Source organism: Leptodactylus fuscus, chromosome 5 (genome assembly GCF_031893055.1).
Source record: "Leptodactylus fuscus isolate aLepFus1 chromosome 5, aLepFus1.hap2, whole genome shotgun sequence".
Taxonomy (NCBI): domain Eukaryota; kingdom Metazoa; phylum Chordata; class Amphibia; order Anura; family Leptodactylidae; genus Leptodactylus; species Leptodactylus fuscus.
In genome coordinates this window covers 114,457,008-114,482,930 of record NC_134269.1, presented here as the reverse complement: position 1 = coordinate 114,482,930, position 25,923 = coordinate 114,457,008, and the positions used below count along the sequence as shown (strand labels likewise).

General features: G+C 39.1%; 1 protein-coding gene across 1 annotated transcript in view; it reads right to left on the bottom strand.

Annotated features, from left to right (window-relative positions):
- Positions 1 to 856: 856 nt before the first annotated feature.
- SEMA3C (semaphorin 3C) overlaps positions 857 to 25,923 on the bottom strand; it is a 122,246-nt gene continuing 97,179 nt past the window's right edge. Inside the window, exons 13-18 of the mRNA XM_075274049.1 lie at positions 21,168 to 21,256; positions 19,039 to 19,080; positions 13,232 to 13,389; positions 11,699 to 11,766; positions 9,874 to 10,004; positions 857 to 5,458 (exon numbers count right to left, since the gene is read on the bottom strand). Coding sequence (XP_075130150.1) covers positions 5,048 to 5,458; positions 9,874 to 10,004; positions 11,699 to 11,766; positions 13,232 to 13,389; positions 19,039 to 19,080; positions 21,168 to 21,256 — 899 coding nt within the window. The 3' untranslated portion in view covers positions 857 to 5,047. The remainder of the gene's footprint in view (positions 5,459 to 9,873; positions 10,005 to 11,698; positions 11,767 to 13,231; positions 13,390 to 19,038; positions 19,081 to 21,167; positions 21,257 to 25,923) is intronic.

Genomic DNA, 25,923 nt, shown 5'->3' with positions numbered 1-25,923 from the left:
TTTATTATTCTTCCAGCTCTCAGATAACATGCAATGGTGCAATATTTATCTACAATGCTTTCATGTAATGTCTGAAGTATTTTACTTGTCATCTGTAATAGATTTCATTTTAATAATTGAGACCAATTTATTGTCTTTGAAGGCTTTCCATAAGGAGCTCTAGCTGCAGTCTGAGAATGTCATAAGAATATGTACATAATACTAAACCTGTTCTCCTGTGATTAAATGTGTTCATCATGTTCTTTGAAGGTACTTTGAGTTCACATTTCAGCAAAAAAAATATTTTAAATTTAACGCTATAAGAACAAGGTTTTGTGCAAAAATGTTTACATCCTAGTCAAGGGTGAACCTACCCCTTTCGCCGCCCGAGGCAAACTACAGGAAGCCGCCCCCCCCAGGAGGGGGCGGAGCGAAGGGGCGTGGCCGAGCGAATGGGGCGTGACAGCGCAAAGGGGGCGGGGCTTAGTGCCGTTCGCAGGCAGAGAGCAGGCACCGCTCGGTGCTAAGCCAGTCCAGGACAGCTTGTCCTGGACTGGCTTAGGTAATCAAAAATGCCGCCCTCCCTGGGGTCCTGACATAGCGCCGCCTGAAGCGCTCGCTTCCGGTCGCCTCATGGGAGGTGCGGCGCTGATCCTAGCTGCTACTGATTATGGCATCTAAGAGGTTAAATGATCACTAATGGTGTTATCATTGTTCAAGCCATTGACACAGGAGCCAGGCTTTCAGTTACAGTTGGGCTTCTTGCCAGCACAGGTACTATGAAGTATATGTAAGGCATTCTGCACTAGCTATCCATTACAGATGACGTACATGTAGGAAATTCTGCTTTAAATAAAGAGTTGTAGGCAAAAAAATATACAATGTCAGTAAATGTAAATTTTATTTAGACTAGCACTGAAAACCATTATTAAATATCTAATAGCTATATGTACTGTAAACACATTCATATTCACCGTAGTAACAGTTTCATCATGCTAATGGCTATACATTTCCATTCTGTAGTTAATGTATGTACAACATGTAGAGACAAACAACACAAACTACATAAGCAAAACTTTAAGTACCAAGTGTAGAAATAAAATGTAACCGACAGCATAATATCTGTATTTAGTAGGTACAGCTATGGATGTTACACAATATAAAACATAAAACTATATACATTATATTAAAAGGTCATAAACAGACACATTAAATAGAAGAACGTGAACAATTATATTACAATAGCAAGGTCAATGGAAAGTAAATTAAGAAACTAAAAGACAGACAACATATATTCTCCCTGTCAAACTTGGAAACAGAGGGGAACCATATGTAATTCTTACCCAAGCAAGGACAAGATGTGGCTTACAGTATACAGTATGAGCTTATCTCACATGTGCACAGCACAAATACAACAATTTCCAGGTTGTTTGCCAAGTCTCCATGCAAGCCACTGACAATACCTCATTACATACTGTGATGATATAGAGCAGTCTGTTAATAAGATGTGATATTGTAAAAAGTGCAAAGTAAAATGTACAAGAATGCATTCTTACTTTCAAGACCGTGCATGGAATTGTGACACAGGTACTATATGTGGTATGCATATTTATATTTACCCCTGCACCTCAGTAGTGATATTAGTATTATATAAGGCACAATTTTCATTTAGCTGGAAACCGTGACCTCACAGTAGAGAGCAAAACATTTTTTTAAATATATTTTTGTCTATTAAAGAGAACCTGCTATCTCTCCATGTATAAATTCTCCATAAAATCACAATGCTGGGTCACCCTCTATTGTAACCCTGCACTGGACTGTCCCTCTATTATGGAAATGTATGATTGAATGGTTAACCGGACATTACCATTCCCCAAAACAGCTGGCAGGTCCTCTTTTATACTAGCACGTATTAACTGTTAAATACATAACATTTGTGCAAATAAAAATTCTTACAATAAAAAAATTAATATTGATCCAATTTGTGGGATAATGGAGCTGAAGGTAAGGCAGAATATGCATTTAAAAGGTATTAACAATTTGTACGAGTATCTAATTAAAACTTAAAAGTATACCATATACAAGTGCTAATTCTGAATAGTGAATTGCCAACCTTGAGTTCAGATGGAATAGTCAGCAACTTGGTGAATTGTGCAATACATATTGATATACTTATATGTATATATTTGTGTTGCAGGTTAGTGTTTAGGTCGTATGAATTCACATCACTGCCATACTGTATTTACATAGAAAGTGATAGGAGAGGCACACAAAACATTAGGAACTGTATCTATCAAATATGTCAGTCCTGATATTATGCTGCAGGTTTTATTATAAGAGTTATATGAGAATAGGCTCCGTTTTGCTGATGAATAGACATTACACAGATGTACTAGCAATCCCTTTAGACCAGAAATGTGCATTTTCATAGAAGCATTTGCCATTTTGAAACAAGATGAAACCATTCTAATTGTATATACCACATAAGAGCCATATGCTGCAATGTGTTCCCTTTGCAATTTGTGATAGATAAAGGATATTGTGGTCGTATCTTAGGCACAATGGTCCATACGTAAATAGCTGACTCCCTGAAATTGCCATCCTACTAAAACCAAGACAGGAGCAAATAATATCAGTTGCTTTATGCATATGTTTTCCATACTAATCTGCCAGTGACATATTAAATTGTCATAAAACAATGACATGGAGCAAACTAAACTACTAGCTATATCCTAGGTAAAATAGACTCGACCTTCTGACATCAAAGTAGAAAAGAGCTAGCTTGTAAAAGGCAAGTAAAAGGAGAGGCTTCACGCTTATTATTCTTAGCAAAGTGTTATTCTAGAAAACGTTTATAACCTGTCATCATAATGGAACTATTGACTTATCAATGAAGTCTCGTCAGTATTCATCTGAAAACATATAGTCAAGATTAAGACTTTTTGGCTGATATGGAATTGAAAATAATAAGAATAAGGCAAAGCACTTGTTGCTTTTTAGTAAGCATGGCCTTTTTTAACAAAATTTATGGCTAATACTGGTGATACAACATGGATTTGGGCAACAAAGAACATCAAAATCTCATAGTATAATTGTGAATATGATTCTAAATCCTTATCGAGAGTTAATATTATTCAATGAGCTATCACCATATTCAACAGATATCACTGTCTACAAATGATATTGACAAACAAGAACTGCCTTTGTGTGACATCCTTGCAGATAAACCAGTAGGATCTAATAACTGGTCAATAAAAGGGGTTGTACAATATTAGGACTTTGATCAGAGCCTCCCACCTTTAGGACTCCTACTGTTTAGGGGTTGAGCTGTTGGATGAGCTCCTTGATAAACCTTAAAGAGGCTATTATGCCACATAGTTCTACTGATCATTGTCATCCCATGGCTGGTTTCAGTAAGAGCGGGTTTAGGTGTTGTGGCTGTCTCCACAGTGAACTGGCAGATCAAACGCCACATCTGCCACTGCCAAATGCCCACTTTACCAAGATCTTCAGCAAAATATAATATCACATTAAGGACAGACCAGCAATGTTTTCTCAAGGAAAACCTCAAAGTAATAGGTTCCTTATCAGACGTCATAAATACTTCAGCTTCATTCGCATGACATAGAAATAAGATGAAGATAAGAAGCTAATGCAGACATGAAATAGGGATAAATTAATCTGTACTTGGCGCTGTAATGAGTCACTATTGTTCTTAATATGTTGTATCATTGTCTTTCTGGCTAAAATTTCATTGGTACATTTAACCATATTTTCTATTAGATTCCCGATACAAAAATGGTTTAGATACAGACAAAATATGAATATACTGATCCTCCATTGACTTCTCTAAGGAGAATACAACCATAAAAAAAGCTTCCAACAAAATGTAAGACCTTTTCCATAAGAAAGTAATGAATAACCCAAATACTTTCATGTGAACTGGACCTTAATATGATGAAACGTTCACAGCCATGTTACCCTAAAATGGTACTTTGTAAGCCAAGTTAAAATGTAAGATGTTTATTTTTACATTACAAGTTCAAATGTATAGTTTTAAATATGTGTGAAAAACTGCAAAATATAAAAATAACATGAATTTGGACTTTCATATAAACTAATATGATTTTTTCACTTTAGTGATTTGCTGTTTGATTTAAACAATGTACTAAAATAATATACTTCCATTTCATTTCTCCAGCTTAGACAAGTGCACGGCAGGCTAGGCTCCTGCCCCCTGAATAATAATATTAAAAAACAACATAAAAATAGGATCCTGAGAAACCTGGAAGATATTTTGTATGTTGTTACAATTTCAAAATTTCCCTTTTTAGTAATAAAACAATTGTTAAAAAAAAAAAAAAAAAAATCAGAAACCAAAATGGAGGCCGCTTAGAATCTTCACCACTTTCCTCTCTTCCAAACCATCCTCACGCTTTCCAAGCCATCATTTATATTACTTTCATATTTCCTTCTTATACATTGTTATTGGTTACAGCATTGGTAACCTATGTCAGTTCATTTAAGTGTGTATATGTATCAAGATACATATAATATAGGCATAAGACTCTCCTTTGCTTTACCTTATCAACAATGTATATTACGATACCCTGCCATCATAAGGAACTGTCCTCTGTAACATATAAAGACACATTCCAGGAGCACTCCATTACGTTTAGTACATTCTACATTTCTACAGTCAGAAGTATAGACTCTGCAGCAACAGTGAACGTCTGTTACAACACAAAACCTCATTTGTTATGTTCATTTTAATTACTGTCTGAATAAAAAAAAAATCTAATAAATAAGGTTTAATAATAACAAATTTGACTTATGCACACTAACAAATAAACAGAAAACCCAAGGCTACGGGATGGCATCTTCCACCAGCCAGCTTGAGTTGGTGGAACATGCTAAATAGCTTGGGGATTTAGTTGCTATTCAGTATCATAGGTTCACTTGATGTTATGGTTAAACAGGCCAATTGGAGTTTATTTTTTGTCATATTGTTTGCACCTAGGTGACTTGCAACACAACTCAGAATTGTGATCAGAAGAGCAACAAATTCTTAAGATCCAGGCAACTGATTTCTCCGGTTCCGGCTTTTTCTGGTATTCATCAGGAGTTTTAACTTGCTATATTCCCCTTTGTGCTTGGTAATGTCTGGGACTGGGGGTTTCTTCTGCCTACTCTCTTTACAGTATTGGTTAATTATTTGCATCTCGGAGTGACTGAATGATCCAGTAAGGTCCTTGGGGTGAAACTGTAGTCCACTCAACGTGCTGGCCCAGATCCACTGAGATTTGTCGGTCATGAAAGTTACAAGCTCTGGGTCTAAGATTTTTAAATTGATTTTTGCAACTGTTTGCTTAAATCCATTCTCACTTGCTATGCAGTGATATAATCCTTGGTCAGTATCATGAACAGATCGAATAAGCAGTCCTTGGCCAGTAGAAATGATCCTTTCATTCAGCTTCACCTGTAAAGATAGAAAAAATAGTTTAGGTTAACATGTATAAATAGTGAGTACATAAAATTATAAAGTGAAGGCTCAAATATTAGCTATACTCCATTTGTTCCCCTTTATTGCAAAATTATGTTAATATTATGCTTATAATTGCGTGATTCTAGCTAAAGATGCATCTTAATAGACTGTCCTTTCCAAATAATTGTTCATTCTATCTTACTATAGTAAGTCATATATAATTCTCATTTCAGTGTTTTTCTTTGATGAAAATAACTAGACTAGATAAAACAACATACAGGTGTATGACCAGCTTCTGGTAAGAAATGTCAGAATCTACACAGTATGATTTCCCAGCGGGTTATCAGTATCTAGTTTGCTCATAGTCCAAAAACCCTCTTCAACTGACTTTGGTGAATGCATTATGTACTACAAATGGGTTGGGAAAAGACTAGGCCTGTATTTGGCCAGGAAGGATAGACACAATATATAGAAGTCTTTGAACATTTGTATCATGTTGATTTTGAATAGTGGATATTTGTTCTGCTACATCTACAGCATAGTACAAGCAAACCTGGGGTCATCTAACCAATCATTCCAACTTAGAGGTGATCATACACATTCGACTGACAGATATTTCTCCCGACTACTAGAGATGAGCGAACACTGTTCAGATCAGCTGATCCGAACAGCACGCTCCCATAGAAATGAATGGAAGCACCTGTGACGCTGACTTTGCCGACGGTCGGCCGGCGTCACAGGTGCTTCCATTCATTTCTATGGGAGCGTGCTGTTCGGATCGGCTGATCTGAACAGTGTTCGCTCATCTCTACTGACTACTCTATACATATGCATGCGTGGCTTGACTGAGTGTGCATGCAAGTCAGGAGGTCCTCTAATACATAATGAGACAGGTCAGTCCCAAGAAAATAGGAATGTTCTGACAACTTTATATTTACATGTATATGGGCCTTAGAGGTAATCTACTACCACATATATGCTGTTGTAGGGACGATGGGTAGCATAGTAAACATGCCTTTGTTGTGTTAAATGGTAATGTTGCTGCCACACCTGCCAGAGCACCATCTTCTTTCGTAGTCCCTGAAAAAAGCTGTCCATGGGACATGTCAGTCTCTCTGTTTTAGGGGTGACACTGGTCAAAAGAAAAGCAGTGCTCTAGAGTGTGTAGCCCCTCCCTGAGTGCACCAAATGGCTCATTTGGATATGGAATAAAGGCTGCTTTTCTCAGTAGTAAGAGTTACACAAGAAAGGACTGTCCATATAACAGCATACAAGTGCTGGATGGTACCTTCCTTTCACGTCAATTACAGTATGTTAATAAAATATAGTGATATATGGCCCAAGCAAGCACACCTCACAATATGTACAATAAAAATGTAAATACAGCACCAAGGTACATACATATAAGGGCTAGTTCACACGGGGACATGGACGCTGATTTTGACAGCGGATTTCGCGGCCAAATCAGCGTCCATACAATGTATCCCTATGTGAACTGCTCGCTTTTTTTTCCTGCTAGCTCGCTAGCAGAAAAAGAAGCGACATGACCTATCTTTCGGGCGGAAGCCGCTCGCGATGAGCCGCGGCTTCCGCCCAGCCGCAGCGCCCTCCATGTATGCTCATTCATTTGAGCCGACAGCGGAGGTGAAAGCCGCGACCGCAATGATCGTGGCGGGAGCAGTTCACATAGTGTGGACATTGTATGGACGCTGATTTGGCCGCGAAATCCGCTGTCAAAATCAGCGTCCATGTCCCCGTGTGAACTAGCCCTAATACTTTCATTTGGTTCCAAGGCACATACATTATAGCAATGAATTAGAAAAGAGTTTCTAACAAGCAGCACTACACTTTAACCACTGCCCCATACAAATTACTGATGTGCAGGTTTCAATACTAGTGATCTGTGAAAGCCCCTTCCCAGAATTCTAACATGTATTGTCTATACTGCAGGTAGCTGAGAAATATCTATTGTTTATTATCTCTAAGTATTGCTATAATGTCTCAGACTAAGTATTTTACCATGAAGGAAACATTCTCTATTTCTAGGGGACACTTATTCTTACCTTAAAAAAACTCTGATGTTTTAAGGTTGAGAAAATCACTTCCTATATTGGTATAGAAGTTGCAATACTGAGCAGATGAATTATTTCTTTACAAACAGTACTAAATGTAGCACACAAAGTATATAACACACCTCTGTGTCACAATCATGTATACAGCAGCGCTACAAACTGGAAATGATTCCATTGCAGATTGTAATGGAAAAATACAGTTGCCGGGCTGTATAAGACTGCTGACATAAGTGTAAGGCTCCTAGCAGTAACCATACATGTTTAAGTTAATTTTATGTGTTTCTGTCTGCTCCATACAAAGGCTCCTTTGTATAAAGGAAAGCACTAACAGGAGCAGCTTTATCATGGATTACATCTAGCTCTGAAAAATTCCTTATCTAAATGTTCACTCTAAAGATCGCAACATACTTGGAAATATTTTTCACTGTAAAAGAAGCCGAAGTAACATTTGCTTCTTGGCAATCGGAAGACTCATTTCCAGACAATGATGCTGGTATTGTCTAGAAGCAAAGCACAGCTGGTGATCTGGGTCATGCTGTATAGGTTAACAGTTCCAAACTGTAAAGAATCACTGACGTCCACACAAGAGGGACTACTATCCTGGGAAGTGCTGGGCTTGTGAAGTCTAGAGGTCCCATTAACAACTAGAAAATAGAAAAAGCTGGAATAAGTAGCTTTGAATCCTGAAGAGAAAACTTTTTTTTTTTTTTTTTGTCTGAGTCTATATTTGCAGGGAAGATTTGTGCTAGAAGAAGTTTTCTATTTCTATGGAATACCTACTCCTAGAGTACTTTAAAAAACCTTACAAAAATGTTTCAGTGGTGAGTAAATTATTTCCTATATGTCACCATGAAAGCCTCTATATAGAGTGGAGTTAACAATAGAAAACCTAAGTGGCTATAATATAGCAACTGAAATTTATAATGGTAGCTAGCATAGATTTCAGGCATCATTTTCTCCAAATAATGGTGTAACTGATGATAAATCTAGTTGTGATCCATTCATGTACAAGCAGGCATCTATTATCTCTATTAACCACTACAATGACCAGCATGCTACATACTGTACATCAGACACTTGTGACTGTCGTAATACTGATGATGCTGACAACATTTATTAGGATGAGGTTATTCTTATCATATATGAGACAAATCTGTTCAAAGGAATATATTAATGCTTATAAATATTAGAAATTAATTGTATTACTTTGTAACTCGTACACCTATATGTGCATTAAATGGATCCTGTTCTGCGTAAACCTTAGGTAGAGCTATAAGCATAGTGAGCCCTTACAAGCACAAGAGCTTTAAAGGTTCACCTGCATCCTTATAAACTCTGCTTCATAATAATGGCCCATTATGGTCATTGTGGAATATAATTTCTAAATATAGGAACATGAAATGGAGCTTTCTGGAAACACTGTCAATAACTGCAGACGTCACAGGAAAGTACATGTGGAAAAACATCTCTCCATGAAAGCAATAGCAGTGAGTGCCAAGTAGAATATTTCACCTGTATGAGAGAGCGGTGGTGCTGCCCTACAGTATTTGGGCACAGTCACATTCAGTGCTAATGCCACACATGCTTTCACATATAATTTAGTGAAACACACATTAATTCCAGGTTATGTCTCATTACTAACCACATGGCAACAGCAAAACGACACAACCAGTAATGAGAAATACCCTGGAATTAATCTGTGCATGTGTTTTTTTCACTTTCTTACAGTATCATCAGCCTCAGGTGTGAATGGGACTGTGTGGGGGTACCTTACGTTTAGGTCTAATTTTCTGGGGGGAACCAATCTACCAATCTACTCTAAGGCCCTACATTGTGGAAATGCAGCATTTTTCTTGCAGATTTTGTATCATTTTTTGAGCCAAAAAGCCAAGAATGGCTACAAAAGGACTGAGAAATATATAGAAAGCATCTTATACTTCTACCTTCTGCTCAATCCACTCCTGGCTTTGGCTCAAAAGAATGCAACAATAAAAGCTGCGTTTCCGCAACGTGGGGCCTCACCCTAGAAGTGGTTTTCTAGTTTCAACAAATAAATGTTATCGTTTGTATAACAAAAAGTTTTCCAATTTTCTAATATACTTTCTGTATCAGTTTTCTGCTTGTGATCATTTTTTAAATCAGCTATTCGAAGTGGCATCAATACTAAGGTGAGCACCATTTCCTCTTTTTAGGTTAAATATAAAGATGTTCATTGGTCACATGACCATCGTGCATGTCTGATCCCCACTGAGCTGCTGTTTATGACCTATCATTGGGGCAGTTCAACGCTAATCATTTTCCATGTCCCTCAGTTTTTAGACCCAAACTATAACTTACCTCTTTCCTTCGATCATTATCTTTTTGCAAGAGCCATTTGACAGTGGCCTGGGGAGATTTTGCAATGCACTCCAAGAAAGTTGTGTTATTTCGGACTCCGTACTGAATAATCTCTTCAGTGTTCCTATACTCTGCAGAAAAAAAAAAAAGCCTGTGAACTGTGCCAAAAACACCAATATTTCCAAAACGGCTAAATATATTTAGCTACTTAAATCTGAGCCAAATGGAAGGGAAGTAAATTTACTAAAACCACATCATAGGTTGTGTGCCACCTTGGCTTACATGAGCAATGGTTTGAAGGATATAAATCACCAATTGTTAGTGAATCATGGGTTTATACTGGAAAAAATCTATAAATGAAACACCAGTTAATCAAAAATTGGCTGTGCGATCAAGCTGAAAATAGGAAACATAATCCAGTGATTTAGAAATGTAGAACTTTGTATATAGTTTTAAACATTATATCTTCTGAAAAGAAAATACCTTGTGGTCAATGGGAAGTCTACACTAATAGAATTATTTTCTCTGTTGTTTTTTTTCAGAATGACATTATATTATATTATTGTGAATTTGCATAAATAAAAATTGAGAATAGTAAAAAAAAAAAATAAAGACGCTACTTATTTCAAATGCTTCAACATTACACAGAAGTATACAGTATTTGTTTAGTACGTGTGTCTACATAGAACCTAATGTTGTCAATGTATACTAAAGGGTATGGCATGGAGGAAAAGAAGCTGAGAAGACAAGTGACATGTCAGCTGACATCTTAAATTAGAACGGTAAAAATAAACTAGTAATTACTGATCTAGCTGTCCTGGCAGTGACAGGAAAGAACTTACGCACGCTGTGATAAGACATTTACTGCATTGCAACAAAGTACCATATTTTTTGATCTATAAGGAGCACTTCTTAGTGAGAAACAATCTGCCTGTATTTATGTCTTATAATACAATGACTAGATGGTCCAGCAGTACCAAACCTTCCCTTATCGCTTTCTCAAAGCTCAGGAAAAGCAGATCAGACACTTCTCTGGGGCAGATTTATGAAGACGGTTATTGTTATTGTCAGTCTTCATACCCCTCGTAGTTGGTGGATGGTGCACCTCAATTATGGTGGGGCGCACCCCTCCTCATAAATGAGGCATATCCTCTGCCAGGCCATGTGCATGCAGGAGAAATATATGCCAGAAAACTGGCATATAAGGTATTGTAAATCTGTGCCACTGCGTTTAACAGGAGTGAACTTTTTACTACTACCCACCCCTGTCTTATTATTGGCTCACGCTGCTTCCTTCTCCTTCTGCATTGCAACTCTGCCTCCTCAGACTGACTGCTATCTCTAAACATAAGTATATCATGGGCTCCCCAATCAGTGCAGGTAGAGTCAATGTCCTTTACAATCATTTTGCTCTTGTTGTAAATTACAGAGTACTGAGGTACAAATGAGAAAAATATGAATACCCCAGTGGGCCCTGTGCCTTTAGACAATGCTGGTGTTAAGGAATGTGGGGCAGACTGGGCAATTTCCCAGGGCCCCTGTCCCCAAAGAGGCCCCTGGTTTCTGGAGCCTGATGAGTCAGGCCCGGCCATGGAGCTCTTGGGACATGCACAGTACTATAGGGAATGACTATAAAAGCTCTACTGACTGCATGTACATAGAACATCCCTGTCTTTGCTTTGTTACATGTTAACTCAATATGTGTAACAACAAATAGCACTGTGATAATGCTGATAATTCATAGCATGCAGTTTGTAACTAGTAGGTAACAACCAATTATTATTATTATTTATTAGAAAAAATGAGGAAATGTGCTATAAAATACCTTTCAGATTAAATCCACGACACTGGGTAACTGGATTTCCATGTTTTATATCTTGTCTCCTGCTTCTTCTATAAAATTAGAAAAGCACAAAGGTAAAACAGAGATCAACTTATTCTGAAAAATACTTCTAGTGTTGTGCATAGGCTTTAGGCAGGTGTGGGAAAATGCTGCAAAGTAAGAATACTTTTATAAATAGAAGAGTTATCTTGGAAAGGGGTGGGGGCTTTTCACATAATAAAATCGTATGGCATACTGAGTAACACAGCTTTTGTCTCTTGGAAGAAGCCTAGACTATTTGGAAACCATTTGCTAATAGCTTATAAGCAAATTGAGTCAAGACTATTGATCTGAGCACTTGAGGCATTTTGTACTATTCTCGTCCATTTGTCCATGAAAATTAACATTTGTCTAGTATAAAGAGTAAGTGTGACTGGGTTTAATAATTTAAGCCAAAGGAAAAGTACAAGTAGTACAACAGTTAAAATGGTTGTCTGCCTCTTTTTTATTTACTGCTCTCTGCAGTGAAGCTTATACTTCCATCCTGGTACTGAGCAAGGATTATCAGTGCTTCCCTGTGCTAGAGCGACAGAACTCGTGTTAGCTATGGCACACAGGACAGCGCATGAAAAGTGACAGCAGGGTCACTGTGTTACAGACTTGCCAAACAGGACATCACCACTAGTGCCAAAAACACTTACTAAAGAAGAAGGAAAAATTTTAACAGAAAGACAGTTTCAAGTGTAAGAATTGTTAGCTTCACTGTGTTAACTTCACTGAAAAATCTCTTTATACCACAGCCTCACGTTACGAAAATGCATTGATTTGGCTGTGCTGGAAACGCCATGGTTTTTGACGTCACTGCTTTACACATATTGCAGAAAAATTATCCGCAGCAGAGATGCAATTCAAAAAAGTTTAGTTTTTGGAAATCCCAGCATGTCAATTATACCAATGGAAAGGCATTTTCCTTAGAGGTATAATTGGCACAGAAAGTCCATAGAGGAAAACTCTGCGGGCTTTCTGTAAAAAGCGTTGCAGGAAAAACCGCATTGCAGTTCACCACAGTTTTTTACGCAGAGCTTTTTGACTGCGGCTCGCTACATTTATTGCTCTTTGACACTAAAGGTGATACACGGCTTTTGGTGGAATATTTCAGATTTTATATCCAGTGGCAGCTACAAAAAACTTGTGATTTCACTTAACATACTAATCTGTGTTTAACTAACTTCTATATATAGAGTGGCTGACCGACCATCTAATAAGTGGTTACAGTAGTTCAGCCCCTTTTTCGTAAAAGATCTCTGTTATGGCTAATAGAAGGGGAAATCAAGTAGAGGACCCCATTTATAATTCCCATATGCAAGAGAGGCCACAAGAAAAAGTACTGTGTGCTTGAGATTACTTGGAGTTAACTGTAATACAATGATGTGTTCTTTAAAGTAAATGACAAATAAAATAAATACAGTAAAAAGACTTCTCCAAGTTACTTTATCATTACCATATAAAATATTAGCACTAAACCAAGCGTCTTACCTTTTTCCAGATGGATAAAATTTAGAACACAAGTTTCCATCCCAGGCACAATAGGGGTCCCTGGCCAGGCAGCAGTCTGCACATGCGGGCCCATAAATGTGACAACGGTGTAAAGAAAGCTGAGTGACACCTTCTTCCGAGCTAACGTACAGTTGTTGCTGCAAAATAAGAATTTCTTATTAAATAAACTCACTTGGCCTAGTATGTTACTACTGCTCATAATAATAACAGTAATTTATTGACATTTCAGCATATTTTAGGATAATAAAACTAAAAACGAAAACAGATATAAATAATACTCCACCTATTATATTAAGCATATCCAATTCAATTAGAGAAACTGACTGAACTTCATTGAAGGAAATAAAGTCAAAATAAATTTATTATGTTTCTTCTTCCAAAATACAATATTTTCCAGATTCTAAAACGTTCATTGTGGAAGATGCCAAGTAGAAAGGAACATGGCTGGCAAAAAAGCATTGAAGGCCAGAATCCTAGTAACTGCCAGAATCAGCAGTGACTTCTGTAACTTATTGTGTCATCCATGGGTAGAATTCTTCAAATAGTTTTTACACAGCAATAAAGACGTTCTCCAGAAGCAATAAAAGGGCTTCACATTTAACTATAGTCCCAGAGAAAAGTGTGTTGTCCATAGCAACCGCAATTCAGTGTTCTTCACCTACATTCACAAACAATTTGTAATGTGTTTTTCTCATGAAAGGGACCCAAAGTGCAGGGACTGTTGTGGAGTAGGAGAATTAGTGGCTGCCGTAAGGACTCTCATCTCCAACACCTACGAGGGTCAGTATACTATCAGTATATATTTTTTTCTTGTTCTCAAAAATGGTTTTATATAATATATAGAATCCCCTCCCCAAAAAAGAAAAATATCTAACCCGATATTTGGTTCCCCCCTAATTAAAATTGTAGACCACACCCCTCCACTCCCTTATTTGACCCACTGTTACGGTTCTGTATATATATATATATATATATATATATATATATATATATATATATATAAATAATAAACACAGAACCGCTAAACTGCTTAACACTGCAGCGAGGTCCACAAGCTCAGATGGGCAGCCATATGTCTGAACCAGGTCCAAGTCACAACTGCCAGTTGGCTGCACTGGACAGTCCAGAAGATTCAGTGTGAACAGACAGCAGACAAAGATACACCAGTTAATAGCACTGGGAAGCAGAGTCTTGTTCTACAGTGTGAACATACTGCAAACAAACATACACCAGTTAGTTGCACTGGATAAACACAACTGTGAGTAGATGCTACATGTGCAGGCTGCCAGGGGTTAAATGCCACTCCTGGTCAGCCACACAAACAGAGGTCAATGGCTAACAGACCCCTAGTATTAGAACTTGACAGGGTTAGAGGGCCAGGGCACATGCTAACTTGAGACCAAACCTGCTGACAGCGCCACGGGCTGGAACAGAGACCACAGCTCCAAGCCCTAGTGTAGAGCTGCCAGTTCAGGAATTTACAGATCTTACTAACAGAGGAACCTAGCCCACAACTACTGTCATAAACAATTCTAGATAAAGTGTGAGCACCAGGCTGGCGTCGGCTCACACTATTTAAAGGCAAGTCCCTGCCCAATAGGGCGGTGGTGATGACCTCACCACTCATGCTCAGTATGGGCAACAAGGGACTTAGCTTCTGAGTGGCTCCAAAAAGTCTGAGCATGCTCAGTAGGCCAAAAGCTGGACTTACACTCCAGGCACCTCACTGCCCGAGGCCAAGAGTTAGATTGACCCGCAGGTGGCGCTGTGCGCTGGGAGAGAACCCTGTGGGACCCAATCCTAACACCCACACAAAGTATAATGCCCCCTTTACTGGTATCAACAGTATAGTATACTCTTTCCTGACCCCACAGTGCATTACCCCCTTTATTGACCCCTACACCCCATTTACTTACCTTTATACAGTAAACACCCCCTTTACAAGTCTCCACACAGTATATTGCTCCATTTACTGACCCACACAATATATTGCCCCCTTTACTAGACCCCACACAGAATAGGGTCCCATTTACTGACTCCCATACAGTATATTGTCCCTTTTTAGGGCTCCAGACAGTATTTTGAACTCTCCTTTTTAGCCCCCACACAGTGATATATCAGTCTTAATTTCAACCTGAATTTTCCAAAAGCTAGGCACAAATCCAAAACTTTATTTACGCATAAAACTCTATTATACTCTGGGGTAAAACCATAGAGTATAATAAGGGGAGACCTATATGAGATTCCTTGTCTCACCTCTTCTGGGCATCTTAGTGGTGTTCTCAGGCTGCCATCTGAATCCACACACCACAAGGGCCATCAGTGAGGCCTGTGATTGGATCACAGCAGTCACACAGCGCTCCCCACGTGGCCACTTAGGTCCAGTCACAGGCCTCAGCATTTACCCTTGAGTGTGTAACGTTAGATGCCGGCCAGAAGAGGTATGAAGAAAACGCTGGGGGCCCACTTGATGCCCAGAAGAGGTAACTATAACTGTTTGTTTTTCTATCCTATTCCCCTCCAATGCCGCACAACAATATGCCCCCTCCCCGCCACAAACACAAGCGCACACACTGGTAACATTGTCAGGACTGAACCTACACTGAAGCCTCATGCGGCGCCACTTGGCACAAACTAAGGGGCACTATCTATTGGTTAATTCCAACAGCTAGTGGTCGATATTTTGCTCACCAATTCCTTCTCCTGTCACATCTGGTCTACGCTTCTGCCTCCAGATTGTGTAAACTGAAGAAAGCTGCAGCCTCCTCTGGAGGAAGAAACGTATGCAGGACTGGAAAGGAGCAGGGATTGCTGAGAAAAATATACCAACAGACCCATAGGTAGAGGTCAATTAAAAAATACCGCCCCTCTGTTTGTACCATGAACCTCTATGTGCCCTGTCTGATTTGCCAGTTTCTGTTCTACCTTTTTCTGCCCAGGTCACCTCTCCTATGCAGTTTGATGTATGAAATATAATCAAGCCTGAACTACAAGTCTGTTCTGTTTCTATGGGATCTGACAATGAGTCCAAGTTTGAAGACATCATAAACTCTGAGTGAGAGGATGTTGATTCTGATGACTCAAAGTGGGAAAAACTTCAGTGTGGGTGTAACGGAGTGGGTACTGTAATACCAGAGGCCAGCATACAGCACCTTCCAACAGTAATTACCAGCAAATTATCTTTGCTATCCGCTGTCCTTTTCCTGCTCCTCCACAGCCTCATGTTCTCTCTATAAACAGCCAGTAGCTTGCATTTTATTACACTCCCTGCAGCTATGTGTTCCTCTCTGTGTAGCACCTGGTCCGAACCATAAGGCATAACTATGCTGCTGTAACATACTGAAATTTCCCCACTGTGGGACTATTAAAGGATTATCTTATTTTATTATCTTATAACAAGTTCACCTGTGAGTGCTCCACTATGAGCCTATTGATTATTGACCACAAATTGTTTATGGACCACGCTTCTGTGCTGCTGCCTACTGTTGTATGACCTTGGGGTGTCCTGGACTACTGAACTTGAGCTGCCCGTCCTGACCCACTGCTTATCTATGACCTTATCTGCCACTGAGCTTTGGCCTGCTCCCAATTGTCCCTCTGCCTGTACCCTCTGGTCCCTGGTCATCAATCACCTATTAGTAATAGGTGACCCGAAGTACCCTTCTGGTAAGTGGAACAGTGGGTCCACATATCCACTTTCATTACACGTATGCACACCAGTGCCGAGCAACTTGTTTTTTCATTGAATGGCACTTTGGCTGGCTGAGATCTGGCTTATAAATGCTGATGCACATTGCTGACCAATCCACTGATGTGTGAATAGATTTGATAGGTCACCATTATTTAATCCCCAAAAAAACCCTTTAATTAGCAGAAAACATTGAGGATAATATTAGTATCAATGTTGAATGGGTCTTTCCACCATACACATTGACAGTACGGTATATTGATTTAATATGCCTTCATGTCAAGAAATAACACCCCTTTGACTCTTTCTCATGATAGAGCAACACCAGACCAAAACTGCAGCACCAGCCCTTTCCCTAAAATCATCATATGTATGGGCTTGTTCATTGCTGAGTGGTCTATTTTAGGAAGTCCTAGACCTCTACTTCATATTGTAAGGGTGCATTCACACGGTGTAACGTGCCGCGTGATGTGGCACGTGTACGCCGTGTGACCCTTTGCGTGCCGTCTAAATATTTATCATCATTTCTACTGATGTTAAAAATAAAGCATGATCTGAATGTGATCTTCTGCTTTTTCAGTTTTTTTTTCTGACGTGCTTTAGTACTTGACTTTAGTATTCAGGCTGTGTACAATTTCTGCATTTAGATGAATTATAATATAATCAGTGTAAGAGGATGTGTGTTCAGTGACTAAATACTCAATTGATTATAAGCATACTCTTACTAATGAATCTAATCTCGGTGGCCCTACAGACCTCCTCCTAAAAGAGAATTTATCAGTAACTAGAGACAAGCTTTAAAATGTCAGTAGGAAATTGAAATTACACGCCTGCCATCAAACACGGTTTTGCTATTTCAAACCCATAGATTAGGAAATTAATCTTTGGACTGCAAACTGAAATTAGAGTGATTGCGGTTGTTGAAAGAATGAGCTTAATCTGCAACCAATCTGCATTAAGAAGTATTGAAATGTGCAGTTACTTAATATTAAAGGGGTTGTCAGGCAATAGACAGCCCCAGCAGGGCTTTACAGTACCCCTACCAACGCACTTATTATACACAACAGCCAGAAGCAGTTGGTTCTAATATATTTATTATGGATAGCCACTGGTACTGCAGCTCAGCTCCCATTAACGTCAATAGGAGCTGATCTGTAGTACTGGTGGTATGTATCAAACTGCTTCTGGCCCTGTGTTGTGTATAATATGGGCATCAGAAGTGGCCCCTTAAAGCTGATCCGTGCGGGGATCGCCTATTGACCAGCTACTGATCAGATATTTATGGACTGTACTAAAAATAGGTCACAAAATATATCCTGGACAACCACTATACCATTTTGGTTATCTCTGAGAACATAAAATTAGAGTGAGTTTTGGAATGAAGGAACAATACAAAGGATACAGAAAAATCACTGGGACGACATATGAAGTTCTATATTTGTACAGTCTACCATTGCTGACCATTCTATTTACATGTAAATCAGTTGCTTTCATCCGATAGGGGTTGGTTTAGCAGCAAGCACAAAGATTTCTGCAAGTTCCATTTAGTTTAAAGGCCCGTTCACACGGAGTAAACGCGTGTCTATTTTGGCAAAATACACGTGTAAAAAATACACATGTAAAAATAAGACTCCCATTGACTTCAATGACATTTTTTTACATATGTAAAAAAACACATGTAAAAAAAAATAGACCAATGTTGACACAATGGGGAGATTTAACACTACTGGAGCTCTGTATCTTTTCGCTAGATTGATCAACAGTGCAAAACCCTTGGTGATGTATAATAGTGTGTGAAAAAAAACAACATCAGATGGAAAAGTTCATAAATAATTCACAATGAAATTTCCACGTTTGCAAAATAGCTCAATGGATTCATACATAAGGTGTTTGACATAAATGACACACTTTTGAATGTATTTATGCCATACCACACCTCTATATGGAATAGGCAGTACATCAATAAGTAGGCTCAAAATATTTTTTAGTAACATTGATTCTGTTTTTGGAGAATAATTTGGTTATACTGCAAGTGTATAAAAAATATAATTTTCATTCTGTACATTTTGTGTAAACAATATAGACAAGGGAAAATTACCTTTTTTGAAGAAATCTTCATTGACTTTATAGGAGTTTGACTCTAAACAAAAAAAAAGAAAAGAAAAGAAAATATTGTGAAGAAGCGAAAGTGATAATCTACAATAATACAACTAATACAATAATATAAGTTCTAGCTGTACATGGCATTCAATGGCAATATCATTGCTAGTGGTGTCTAGAGGAGGACCTGGGGCAAGACATCTTGTCAAAGAGAATAACTCTAAGAGATAACCAGTTTAAAGGGCATCTACCACCACCAAAATAGTTTGTAAATCACTTATATGCTGTTTGTAGATACTGGTAGTGGTATAGTAAATATCATTGTTTGTGTCAAAGTCCTATCAATGAAATCAAGTTTTCATCTACATGTAAATTTGTTCAGTGCACCCAGGGCATGGCCATATTAGCTGGTGCATCTATTTTCCCTGCACATTAGAACCTGTCGATCTTTATGTAGTGGGTAGTGACTAAAGATGAAAATGCTTGCTCTGGCAAGTATGGCCAGGCCAAAACAGCTCATTTACACATGTATTACAGTTGATTTTTATGACAGCAAGTTGCACTTTTATACAAAAAAGTATTTTCATATTGTCAATAACCCTTATAGCCGTTTTAAAGCATAATACCAGTTTAGAAGCCATTTTTTTGGTGATAGACGCCCTTTAACAACATTCCTATTCAGGTCATACAGATACACAGACTGCAATATGTATGGTCTTTGAAGGTAGATGTTTGAATGGCATGCTCAGCTGCAATTTAAGGTCCATGCACATGACCAGTTTTGCTATCCGAGTACCTTTGGACTGCACTTGGTTAGCATTAGAATTAATGCTTTCCTACGGGCTCATGAACACTTGGTTTAAGCTGATCAGTGTATATGTTTAATTTTTTTGGAGCATGTACTATTCAGGTCTATAGTTACTGACCCGAGCTGTTCTTGTGGTCTATGGATCAATGAAAAAAAATGGGCAGCACTAAAAAGTCGTTTTTCTTTGCCGAGAGACAGATTTGAAACATGTTACCATTAAAAAACACATGCAAAACGGATGTAGCAGGGATGTTAAAAACAAGCATATGTACTGGGAAAGGGAGCAAATCTGATACAAAGCAAAAGTATCATCTGAAAATGAAATGTTGTGTACATGAGCCCTTATATAGTTGCCTTGACAACATTATTATCAAAGAGGTTTTTAGTGAGTTACCAGACAAGTTGTCATGTGTTATGTTCTAGTAACTGGTCAGGTTGGTCATTGTAGTAACGTTACTCTGATTTTTATGTCTACTTTCATTACTTAATAAGCAACACATTTTCTATTTTGTTTGCCCATTGTATCATTGGTCTGTTTCAGTGAAGAGTTGGCATATAGCCAATTACTCTACAAGACCCTATCCGTCATACACACAAGCTGATACTAAAGTATTTGTTGTGGTAACCACCAGAGCTTTAAGAAACCAGCTCAGTATTGCAAGCTGAAAAAAATGAGGATACGAACAGTAAAGTATTATGTCTAGTTACTTATAGATTACTTCCTGTAATTGTTAATGCATTGCCTTGGGACAAAAACTTGACCTTCCTGAAAGCAGAAATAATGCCCTCTCGGAAGTGTTAGTAACAAGATGAGTCACCCTGTATTACTTCCTTTTGGTTTCTTTTATTTTACTATTATTATCTCTTTTCCATTCGTACACCATATAATTATCCCAGAATGGATGTCCTGATGGAGTTTGCAATGTGTAAAAATAAGGTTCCTTTCTAGTTGGTGAAACGAAAGCTGAATATTAATCTTCTCAATGGAAATATGCCGTTTTGAAACACTGGCAGTATAATATAACAAGAGCATTCCTTTTCTATAGTAGGAAAACATGCAAACTTCTGTTTGCCTTTAACGCTAGTTACCCGTCTACTTCTATTGCCAGCAATATTTATCATGTCTGATGTTAAGTCACTGGAATTACAGCTACAGACTTCACCAAGCATTACGTTATTTCATATCTAGTCCCAGTAACCCAAACACACATTACGAAATCGGCTCTTTTATCTATAGTTTTATTTATAGTGCCAAGTCTGTCAGTTCAGAACTGTATGTAAACATGTTCACTTCTGAAAATGAGAAGATGGTGCCAAACCTTAAAAACTTCCAGTTCTTCTAAGATGAGCTCTCCGCTAGTGGAGTTGTTACCAGGAAGAACGACCACTTTTTGTACCGTCCCCTTGTCTAGAAATAAGTAGGAAAAAATTTAGTTTCTTATTCATTTTAAAAGATAAAATTTTGCATATATAATGTCAGTAATGTCTTATGTCTGAGCATGTAAGACTAATGATGTCCTAGTTTAAAGAGGACCTTTCATGAGTTGGGGCACGTGCGGTTTTAAATACCGCTGGAAAGCCGACAGTGCGCTGAATTCAGTGCTCTGTCGGCTTTCACGATCTGTGCCCCAGGTGAAGAGCTGTCGGTGCTGGTACTGTAGCTCTTCACCGTCAGAAGGGCGTTCCTGACAGTCTGTCAGGAACGTCCTTCTTCACAGCAGCGCCTATAGCGCTGTACTGTGAGACTGGGGAGGAATGCTTCCACCAGTACTCGTCCGTAGACGAGCACTATCAGGAGGGGGAGGAGACGTTCCTCAACGGTCTCACAGTACAGCGCTATAGGTGCTGCTGTGAAGAAGGACGTTCCTGACTGACTGTCAGGAATGCCCTTCTGACGGTGAAGAGCTATGGTACCGGCACCGATAGCTCTTCACCTGGGGCACAGAACATGAGAGCCGACAATGCGCTGAATTCAGCACACTGTCGGCTTTCCAGTGGTATATAAAACCGCATGTGCCCCAACTCATGAAAGATCCTCTTTAAAGAGTTTGACATATGATTAAAAGGAATCTGTTGCCATGAAAATGCGGTGCAATCTATGGGTAGAATGTTATAGAGCTGAGCACATGATATACAGATCTCTGGGAAAAGAGTCAGACTAATCTGTTATTTATTCATTTATACATACTATGCTTAGAAACAGCCATTTCGTCATGGAGATGGGTCCTATCAGTAACCGATGGCTATTTCTCTATACTCAGTCATATATGGAGAACTGTTATTCACAATGTAGGGCCGCCTCCATGACTTGATGACTTTTTTCTAAGCATTGAAAGAGTAAAGCTATAAATGAAAAAATAACAATAAGTTGTTTTCTAAAAATCTGTTTGTCTGCTCAGCTGCTCTTGTTCTATAACATGCTGCATTCGCCATGTGAGAGGTTCCCTTTAAGTATTACATGTATCTTTTAGATCAAGAAAAAAAAATTGTTTTCAATTTCAAGAATTTTAAAATTGATTCAGAGTTTAGAATAGAAGAGCAGCAGCCATCTTGATTCCAGTTCTCAGCTTTTGCACCATATGTCTCCTATACAGATGCTAATTCAGTCATCATAGACTGCAAAATATTTTATTATATTACTCAAAAATAAAACATATTAACTAGAATAATAATGCTGGGCATGATAGCTAGATAGCTACTAGGTCACTAGACACCAGGTTGTTAACAACAGTGAAATCTCTGCTAAATCTCTAAATATCAGACTGCGTACATAAAATCTGATAATGCATGAAATACATGGATCCATTCTCTGTTAGATTTGGAACAGATTTTACCATGTAAGTACATAAAAAAGTGAAAAAAAAAAACAACAACCTGAACAATATAATTGAAAATAAGGTGGAACATTACTCTCAGATCAGATTCACTATTTTTAGTCTGAGTTACATAATCACCCACTACATTAATACCCATTTACGCAGTACAGTGAAGTCTGTTTCAGAAAACTCAATACGTCTTCATTTATAGACTTTCTTGGCTTTTTGTCATAAGGACATGCAGTAACATTGTGTTGCCTAACATACTCATTGTTCCAGGTCTTAGCTTTGCTAAACAAATATTCCTGGAATTAAGATATGAGCAGTTGATACATATCTGCATGCACATGCCCTTAAAGGGAACATGGAAGGTACTTTGAGCCATACCCTGTGCTCTCCAAAGTTGCTCCAGTATTGCTTTATACTTAAAGGGGTTGTTCAGTCAAAAACAATTTTTTTCAAATTGGTACAACAGTAATAGTGCCCCTACACAGGGAATACCATTACCATTAAGGGGGGGGGGGGTGTCTATTATCTATTGGAGGGTGCTATTAGGGCGCTATTACTGTAAATATGCCGTCTTACAGGTAATAGAACCCACACATAGGTCATAGTGCCCTTATTACCTGTGAGGTCATTATTATCCAATGTGATAAGGACCTATTAGCGACAGTTCACATAACAGTAAATGATGAGGAACTCATGCAAATTTCCTCAGATTTCTCTCCATTTTCTGGCCCTTTGTCTCCCCTCCTTTCACTCGCTGATTAGTCTCACATGCCATTAGGCTTATACTGATGGCATAGGCTCAAGCTGCAGGTTCTGAGCAGAACACATGTTTTTTCCTAGTGGAGGGCAGTCTCCTGCAGCATATAACCTAGAATCAGTCCTGTTTGAATCCATATGCAAATGCCCTGTTTCAAGTTAAGGGGGTGGAGAGTCTGATGGAAATGTCAAAAGTTCGGCACCCCTAACCCAGCCTCTATTAAGTGACATCGCAGTGCACTGGGAATGTCACTTCAGGCCATGATAAAATATGGAATGCATACTGTAATGCTTAAGCTCCAGCACACATACAATAAATGAGGGTGTACATGTTCCAGACCTTTGGGCATTTGTAGTCTGCCACTGAAGCCAGGACAAGTAGACCCTTGTTTACTTCTCATAAGTATTAAAACATACAGATTCAAGATGAATAGTACAACGCAATGCTGTGACATAAGAACAGTATTGTTGGAAACCCCATGAGCAGCAGTGTCAGGTCCTGGTGCAGTTTTGAGAGGGGACACAAAGTACCTAATAGTTTGCCTTTTTGTTTTTTTTTCCTTTGCAAGACAAGTATTGTTCACTGTATCGGCTCACTATTGGAAAGTATCGGCGTCCACCACTAGGGCACAGAGAACTGCGGTTTTCATCACACATTGTCTATATCTAGGGGTCGCAATTTATCAGCATGTTATAGCCACAAAAACTCCTCTGAGGAAGCCGGCTTAGAAGTTTAATGCTGGGGGAAATGCGTAGAGGGTGTATACAAAGGATCATAGGGCTATACAGCACACAGACTTGTTATCAGATCCGTACAGCTGGAGACTTAACCTTTTTGATCATGTGGTTTGGCTAGGAGCAGGGTTGTGTATTTACAATGTACCTGACTTGCCACTGACCTAATGTGAGTGCAGTTGCAACACCCGTACTCGGTCCGCTGACTGGTTTATTTATGTCATAGGATCACAGAATTATTGAATAGCTACTCAGTAGCACCTTGTGCCAACTATGAGCTTATTTTGCTGGTAGCATAAGGGGGCTAATTAGCTTAATGGGGCACGCTAGAATTTTGTAGCTATACCTGACATGTTTTGCAGGGTCCCAAATAAAACACAGCTTTACCCCAGATGTGAATATAACCATACTTAAGAATCTGGTCACTAATTAATTTGGTTGGTGTAGCCGTCACATTACAATTTGTGTGGCGTCTGCAATATACACTCACCGGCCACTTTATTAGGTACACCTGTCCAACTGCTCGTTAACACTTAATTTCTAATCAGCCAATCACATGGCGGCAACTCAGTGCATTTAGGCATGTAGACATGGTCAAGACAATCTCCTGCAGTTCAAACCGAGCATCAGTATGGGGAAGAAAGGTGATTTGAGTGCCTTTGAACGTGGCATGGTTGTTGGTGCCAGAAGGGCTGGTCTGAGTATTTCAGAAACTGCTGATCTACTGGGATTTTCACGCACAACCATCTCTAGGGTTTACAGAGAATGGTCCGAAAAAGAAAAAACATCCAGTGAGCGGCAGTTCTGTGGGCGGAAATGCGTTGTTGATGCCAGAGGTTAGAGGAGAATGGCCAGACTGGTTTGAGCTGATAGAAAGGCAACAGTGACTCAAATAGCCACCCGTTACAACCAAGGTAGCCAGAAGAGCATCTCTGAACGCACAGTACGTCGAACTTTGAGGCAGATGGGCTACAGCAGCAGAAGACCACACCGGGTGCCACTCCTTTCAGCTAAGAACAGGAAACTGAGGCTACAATTTGCACAAGCTCATCGAAATTGGACAATTGAAGATTGGAAAAACGTTGCCTGGTCTGATGAGTCTCGATTTCTGCTGCGACATTCGGATGGTAGGGTCAGAATTTGGCATCAACAACATGAAAGCATGGATCCATCCTGCCTTGTATCAACGGTTCAGGCTGGTGGTGGTGGTGTCATGGTGTGGGGAATATTTTCTTGGCACTCTTTGGGCCCCTTGGTACCAATTGAGCATCGTTGCAACGCCAAAGCCTACCTGAGTATTGTTGCTGACCATGTCCATCCCTTTATGACCACAATGTACCCAACATCTGATGGCTACTTTCAGCAGGATAATGCGCCATGTCATAAAGCTGGAATCATCTCAGACTGGTTTCTTGAACATGACAATGAGTTCACTGTACTCCAATGGCCTCCACAGTCACCAGATCTCAATCCAATAGAGTATCTTTGGGATGTGGTGGAACGGGAGATTCGCATCATGGATGTGCAGCCGACAAATCTGCGGCAACTGTGTGATGCCATCATGTCAATATGGACCAAAATCTCTGAGGAATGCTTCCAGCACCTTGTTGAATCTATGCCACGAAGAATTGAGGCAGTTCTGAAGGCAAAAGGGGGTCCAACCCGTTACTAGCATGGTGTACCTAATAAAGTGGCCGGTGAGTGTAATTAGACAACCCTTGAGTGCTACTGGCTAGTGTGTAAAGGGTGTTTTCAAATA